This window comes from Octopus bimaculoides, chromosome 11, assembly GCF_046866305.1.
Source record: "Octopus bimaculoides isolate indiv1 chromosome 11, ASM4686630v1, whole genome shotgun sequence".
NCBI classification, from domain to species: Eukaryota; Metazoa; Mollusca; class Cephalopoda; order Octopoda; family Octopodidae; genus Octopus; species Octopus bimaculoides.
Window position 1 is genome coordinate 17290081 of NC_142938.1, and position 8289 is coordinate 17298369.

General features: G+C 37.0%; 1 protein-coding gene across 23 annotated transcripts in view; it reads right to left on the bottom strand.

Moving 5' to 3' along the window:
• Positions 1 to 3237: 3237 nt before the first annotated feature.
• LOC106881609 (uncharacterized) overlaps positions 3238 to 8289 on the bottom strand; it is a 254873-nt gene continuing 249821 nt past the window's right edge. For all 23 annotated transcript variants that reach the window (XM_089359568.1, XM_089359569.1, XM_089359566.1 and 20 more), the window contains one exon: positions 3238 to 3694. In XM_089359568.1, coding sequence (XP_089215694.1) covers positions 3663 to 3694 — 32 coding nt within the window. In that variant the 3' untranslated portion in view covers positions 3238 to 3662. The remainder of the gene's footprint in view (positions 3695 to 8289) is intronic.

Below are 8289 nucleotides of genomic sequence, written 5' to 3' on the forward strand. Positions count from 1 at the left end.
CACACTCAAACAATATTAGATGATTAATTATCGCCATTTCGAGCGATTCCTTTAATTAATCAATAAAAGCATTACATCGTTACAAAGCAAACCGTTCTCATCAGATGACCGTATATCATCAATAGAGAGCACATATTTACATTGTAAATATTTGCTCTCTGTTGATAATATGAATATGTTTAAATATCTAATTTGTCCTTTATGCTTGCAATCTATGCGGTCATCTGATGTTATAACTGAATTGATTATTATATATACAAACCACATCTAGTCTCAGGTATTTTCTTTACCCAAAAACAACGTATTCAAAAATGTGTGTACGAAAAAAAAAAGAACATAATCGAAAGCTGTTTGGTATTATGAAACTCTATGTAGAGTTTGATAACCATCTAATATTGTCTGAGTGTGCAAATAAGTTCGTCCTAACAAGGTGCCTCAATTTAAGTACCTAATTCAACCGAATCTAAATTACATTTTATATATCAGATGTACACGACAGACTTCTTTCACTTTCCATCTCCTAGATCCTCTCACAAGGTTTTGGTCGGCCGGAGGCTATAGTAGAAGACACACAGTGGGACTGAACCTGAAACCATATGTTTAGGCATCAAGCTTCTTACCACGCCCGCGCGCAATTTGCCAAATAGAATTAAGATGGTTTAACTCTCTGGCGAAGAAAAAAGTATTACAGAGATAAAAACTCTATTTTGTTTTCTTCTTAATAAAAGGACGAATGGAAACACGTTCACTTAATATTAGGTGAAGATTTGCGAGCTAGATAGTTGTTAGTGGTCAAGTGCAAATAACTCTGTTTCCTTGCAAATAGCAATTACTTCCCTTGATATTTACATTTCGTTCTTTAACACATTATCTTTCGACTACGTTTTTTTTTTTTCGTACACATTTTTGAATGCATTGTTTTTGGGAAAGGAAAATACCTGAGTTACTGACACTCTAGAGACTAGATGTGGTTTGTGAATATAATAATCAATTCAGTTATTTTTCTTTTATTTTTAAGTTCTCAGTTCAAATACCTCCGAGGTCAACTTCGTCTTTCATCCTTTCGGGATCGATAAAATAAAGTATCGATCAAGTACTAGGGTCGATGTAATCGACTTACAATCCTCCTCTCAAAAATCCCTGACACAAAGTCTAAATTAGAAACCATTCTAACCGCTTTGCCTGCAGTTTTCTGGTCTAATACGAGTGAGGTGGTCCCATTTTGATGTTGCGCATTTTTTTTTTTTTTACTATTGATTGCTGGCGTGAATTAAGAGCTAGTTACAATGGAACGGTCATGTGATATATTCAGGTCCAATCAACAATGACTTTACGGAAAAATTTTAACTCAAAACCAAGAGGTCGTTAATCACATACCTGAATCTCATGAGCCATTGTCGAAGCCTGTACGTGGACGTGCGTCCTGCTAGAAATAGCAACTAAATCCCCAACTCTTTGCCTGTCCTATGTATCACATGCATATTTCCTAGGCATATTTCCTAGGACATATTTCCTAGGCGTACATGCATCATATATGATAAACATTACCAAATTTTTCAAGCATTAGAGTAACTTTATATTATTCAGAATGTATGAAACAAGATCTAACAAAAAGTCTGAAAATAAGCATTGGCGTTTAGGACAAACGTATGAAAACCTTTTGATAGGCAAAGGGTTAAATTACACCCTACTGTCTTATAAAAATAAACATATATTAGGTGTCATGGCCTTTATGCAGTATGCTTGAGAAAATAAAAAAAAAGAAAGACAAAAACTAATGATTAACATGTGATCATAGATTCTTTAAGAATCTTCTGATTCCAGCCCATGAATTACAGAGACATCTCATCTCTAAGAATACTTGACAGTATTCCTTAATTTTGGGTGATAGTCTGAGTAAATATTGAAAACTTACCTTCAATTTTGGCAATAATCATTAAAAGTAACAGGAAAATTCCTTAAACATCTGACGATATGGCATTTCTAAAAATTCTTGGAAATATTTCTTTAAGCTACTAGAAGACATAACTAAAATATCTGGATGCATTCCTTAAAATGTTGGCATCACCTTAGTCATATTTCCTTTGGCATCACCTTAATCATATTTTCTAGCTCATCATAGGAATTTTCACAAGGAGAATCACAGCTTACCATGTTAATAGCCAAAGAATTTTGTTGGTCTATAGGTCACTAAAATTTTATTGTTTATAACCAAGGTATATTTATAACTCTGTGGAGGCGCAATGGCCCAGTGGTCAGAGCAGCGGACTCGCGATTGTAGGATCGCGGTTTCGATCCCCAGACTGGGCATTGTGAGTGTTTATTGAGCGAAAACAACTAAAAGCTCCACAGGGTGGCGAACCCTGCTGAACTCTTTCACCACAACTTTCTCTCACTCGTTCTTCCTATTTCTGTTGTACCTGTATTTCAAAGGGCCAGTCTTGTCACACTCTGTATCACGCTGAATTTCCCCAAGAACTATGACAATGGCTCATGAGATTCAGGTATGCTCAGCCACTTGCACGTTAATTTCACGAGCAGGCTGTTCCGTTGATCAGATCAACTGGAACCCTCGTCGTCGTAACCGACAGAGTGCCAACCAACCATTTATAACTCTGGTGCTTCAATCTACCTAACAAGTAAATAGGGACAATGAGCTGGTATGGCTCATTGCGAGTAACAGTAGCAGTGTCATATAACTGATGAGTATATCATTAGCTTGCATTGCTAAGTTCAAATCTTGCACTGGATATATCGGACATGGAAATAGACTCTAAGTTAGTCCAGATATGCTACATGGAGATGAATATTCAGTGGCTCCTCAATGACTCAGTGAGTCACTAGGCTTACTATACTTGTCAGACAGACAGAAGTATCCCCATGGTTTCTACATGAATCACCCTAGTAGGTTCCAGTTAAATTCATCAGCAACCCAAAATTGCTATACCATCGAATCACATGATTTCAACCATCCTTGGACTTGTCAATGATGGACGCTCAATTGCTAGAGATAGCTATACTTACCCTCTTAAAATTCTATCGTCTAACCCACCTAAGATAATATAGTATGAAGGAAATAGCAGCCTCGTTCTTGTGTTTCCTCGGTTTGTTTCAGTAACTGTCTCCTTTCTGTGTTGAGTAGACATGACAACTGACACACTCACACATATAAACATCATAACTTTTATAACACATGAAAGTACAGTAGTAAGATAATAAATATATGACACTGTAAAATTAAGAAAATATGAATTTATTAAATTCAATGATTTTAAACAAATGTTTTGATAAAAATATCAACAAAGTTAACATATATTATTCCCTTTCATTATATTTGATTAGTGTTTGGATTTTTTTTATTCATTCTATCAAAATGCTAAAACAAAACAATCACTGACTCTCTTTTTAGTTAATTTACCTCTTAGAAGATGCTGCTGCAGAATACTAAAGGTAGTAGAGAAAATAGAAGACAGAGTCTACTGCAATTTTAAAGTTGGATGCTGAATAGTAGGAAGGCCAATGGTATTATCATGATCCTTGTTGTTGTCATCATTTTACATCTGCTTTTTGTACTGTCATGGGCTGAACAGATCATCGTGGATCAAGTTAGTTCTTATTTGGAGTCACAGCTCTCTTAGACAAGTCTGAAGAAGATGTCTCACTCATACATTCCAGCTATAAAAAACTAATTGGCCTAATAAGAAAAAAGAGAAACATCAGATTCATGCTCGCAGCAAATATTAGATATAAAACAAAAAGAATAATTATTTCCTTGTTCTTCGGTTTATTATTACGATGGACAAAATGTTTAGCAGCATTTCTCCCAGCTTTACATTCAAATTCCACTGAGATCAACTTTGCCTTTCATGGTTGATAAAGTAAGTACCAGCAGAGCACTGGAGTTGATATTGTCAACTTCCCCGCTCTCTGAGTGAGATAAAAATGACTTGGGGATGATAGATAAGTGAGGGATAATGAGCAAGGCATAGGAGTTAAAGGGAAGGGAGATGTTGAGGTAAATAAAGGTTACTATAATGGATGAAGGAGCATGGCTTAGTGGTTAGGTTGTTGTACTCAATCACTAGATCATGGGTTCGATCTCCAGACCAGGTGGTGAGTTGTGTTCTTGAGCAAAACATTTTATTTCACGTTGCTCCAATCCCCTTTTTGATCGGGGGGGGGATGTTGGCCTGCTCGCCTAGCCAGTGGGGTGGCATCATTTGAAGTCTAAAATGATGCAAAGCGCATTGTGACCAGTGATGTGTAACAACATCTGATAGCCTGAGTGGTCACATGATCACCTAATAATGAGTAGGAATGGTAGCAGATATAAGAGGGCATTGAGAAAGGCAGCAGATATGCAGTGTTAAGATAAAGTACAGTAATACCTCATTTTACGAGGACCTGCTTTAAGAGACCCCAGGTTTGCGAGTTTTATTTTATAATAAATATAAAAGGTTAAACAGCCATTTTGTGCATGTGGCAACAGCACAACATGTGGCATCACTGGTTCTTATATGTCTACACAACAGTGGAATAAAATAATGGTATGGAATTCCATTGTTATTATGGGAAATTATTGCTCTGCTTTATGAGTTTTCGCTTTAGAAGCAGTCTCTGGGAACAAATTAACTCGTATACTGAGGCATTAGTGTATGGTAGAGAAGGGGAGATAACTGGAGACACAAAGGTGGTAATCAATCATCATGGTGTGGGAAAGAATGTGAATGTGGGATAATGAGAACGGAGGTGGGGAGGAGGCAGTTACTTGTAATGCAAAAAGTTAGAGGATATATGTGGCAAGGAGGGATGACTGTTGGGGGTTAGGGAGATAAGATGTGGGGAATATCTGATGGAGCAAAACGGTAGTAGGGACAGAGTCCAACATGAACGAGAATAGACAAAATGTTTTAGAACTTCATTTTTGTTGTGATGGACAGGTCTTTGCAAGCATAGTAAATCGCAAATCATCTTGGTGCTTTATCACTTCCTCCATGAGGTTCAGCATCTTCAGATCAGCCTTCACTGCTTCATTTCATCCTTTCCTGGGTCTCCCTCTTCTACAAGTCCCATCCACTTTAAGTGTCTGGCACTTCTTTAAGCAGATGTTCTCATTCATAAACATCACATGAGTAAACCAGTGCAGTCCTCTCTTGCAAGCATCTTATTCCTCTTATGCCAAATTTTTCTCTCATTAGCACTTAGTCATACATGCATACTGACATTTCACATCCAACAGACTATATCGGCTTCATTACCCTCTAGTCTTTGCATGTCCTCTGCATGAAGTGCCCACCATCTAGCATTGCTGTTCATACACCAGCATCATACAGTCTGCCTTTCACTTTGAGAGACATCTTTTGTTACCATCAGTGGCAATAACTCTCTGACCTTCCTCCAACCTATTCTTATTTTAGCAACTATACTTTCAGAGCATCCTCCCCCTACTTCTAGTTATGTGCCAAGGTAACAGAAACTCTCTACTACCTCCAGGGAGCCTTTAAGGCATTGGAAAGAATCTACTGTCCTGAGTGATCATTGTTCTCATGCACCTTTCACATATAAACACTATTTTCTCCATTAGTTCCCCTGTGATTCTACATCTTTTTTTGTGTCCATAGCTTGCACTATGTACACCATATGGAATCCCTGCCTACACCCTTCCTACATATCAAGTAAGGCCATTTACCTGAAGGGAGTAGAAGAATCCTGCCTGTTTTCCTGCTTACTAGAATTTTGGTCTTTGCTTAAGACTCTTTGATTCCAGGTTTTACTGCAACACCTGTAATTTCTAATTTTATTAAAGATTCTTCCACAAGAATGAGATCATCATATAGTAGTTCCTAGGGGCAGCCTGTCTTAAATGGAATGAAAGTCAATAATGAATAGAAAGGGACTGAGAATAGAGCCCTGGTGAACTCCTACCTGTACTCTAAATTCAGTGCTGAACTTATAGCTAATCATCATCATCATCATTTAACGTCCGCTTTCCATGCTAGCATGGGTTGGACGATTTTACTGAGGACTGGCGAACCAAATGGCTGCACCAGGCACCAATCTGATCTGGCAGAGTTTCTACAGCTGGATGCCCTTCCTAACGCCAACCACTCCGAGAGTGTAGTGGGTACTTTTACATGCCACTAGCACAAGGGCCAGTTAGGCAGTACTGGCAACGGCCATGCTCAAGTGGTGTTTTTCATGTGCCACCTGCACAGGGGCCAGTCCAGCGGCACTGGCTATGACCTCGCTCGAATGTCTAACTATCACCTTACTAACAGCACCCCTGTACATGGCTTGTATGACTTTTGCAAGCCATTTGTTTGCAACCTAACTTCCCCAGAGAGTATCAGATCACAGAGCAAGGAATTCTGTTGAAGGCTTTCTCCAAGTCAACAAATGTACAATAATTTACTCTGAGCTAAATACTGCAGTTGTCTAAGGTGGCATCAATAGTAATTCCTGGCACAAAATTAAATTGCATCTTATCTAGCCTAATTCTGTTTCTCTCTATAAACTCTTCTCTCTTTCATGACCTGGCACAACAATTTGATACATCTGTAATTACTTCTACCAAAGGCATCTCTTTTGGTCTTGTAACATCTGACTAGGATGTTGCTATACCAGTCATTGGGTATGACACCTGATTAACCTGGTTTGCTATATAGGTGATAAGGCACCCATAAAAACTGTCAACTAGGATAGCTGAGTTCCTCTATAGAATCAACAATGAGGAGACTCTTTCTACCATGTATTCTCCATATTTAATACCCTTTCATAGTTAGCATTTTCCTGCCAGTTTGTTTTCAGAATCACAAAGTGCAAGCATACCATTATCCATCCATACACACTTCTCTCCCATGCCTTGATTATCTGTTATACACTGTCATGCAATCCAGAACACCTCATGCTGTAAGACATTGGCAAACTTTCCTTCATGCTTCAGCCCTTGCTAAACAAACCTGCCCTTTCTGAGTGTACTGGATTTTTTTTTTATGGTTCCAGCACTAGTGAGATCGCAGGTTCAAATATGGTGATAAGCTTAATCTGTTACCCCGACTTAGCACTACAACATGGTCACTGGCAGATTTGAAGAGTCAAACAAAATGTTTTGTGGTATTTATTCCAGCTCCTTATGTCTAGATCAGATCTCACCAAGATCAACTTTGCTTTTCATCCAACTGGGGTCAATATATTAAGTACCAATCGCTACTTAAACCAATATATAATTGATTACATCCTCTGGTCAAAATCTATAGCCTTGTGCTTACATTAGAAACATCATTTACAAAACAGCTTGTTTTACATATACATATATATATCAATATATATATATATATTTTATTTATATAATTTTTACATTTTATTTTACATTTCTCATATTTTTTATTTTACAATTTCGCTTTTAATTTTAGCAATTTTTCTCTTGATTTTTTTTCAAAATTTTATTTACAACAGTTAAAATTAAAAAAAAACACAACAAAAAACAAATAACATAAATTATTAGTTCTTTCTTATGGCAATAACAGCAACAACAGAGTAGAAATAGTAAGTAGTAACAAAGCCATGGCGTAGTAGCAGTAGCAAGTAGTAGTAGCAGCAGCAGTGGCGGTATGTAGTGATAGTGTGGTAGTAGAGATTGTTAAAAACGGATGACAAATATTTCTTACACACACGTGCACATATACAGTTGTGTGTATGTGTGTGTTTATACATAGGTATGTATATATACATATATATACATGCACATATATATATATATATATATATACACACACACATACATATCTATGCATGTATATACATATCTATATATATGCATACATATACATACGTATATATATGCATATACATACATATGTAAACATTTATACATACATATATATATATATATATATATATATATATATATATATATATATATAAACATTTATACATACATACATATATATATATATATATATATATATATATATATATATATAGGCATATATACATGTTGGCATGTATATAGGGTTCCAGTTGATCCGATCAACGGAACATCTTGCTCGTGAAATTAACGTGCAAGTGGCTGAGCACTCCACACACATGTGTACCCATAACGATGTTCTCGGGGATATTCAGCGTGACACAGTGTGACAAGGCTGACCCTTTGAATTACAGGCACAACAGAAACAGGAAGTAAGAGTGAGAGAAAGTTGTGGTGAAAGAGTACAGCAGGGTTCGCCACCATCCCCTGCCGGAGCCTCGTGGAGCTTTTAGGTGTTTTCGCTCAATAAACACTCACAACGC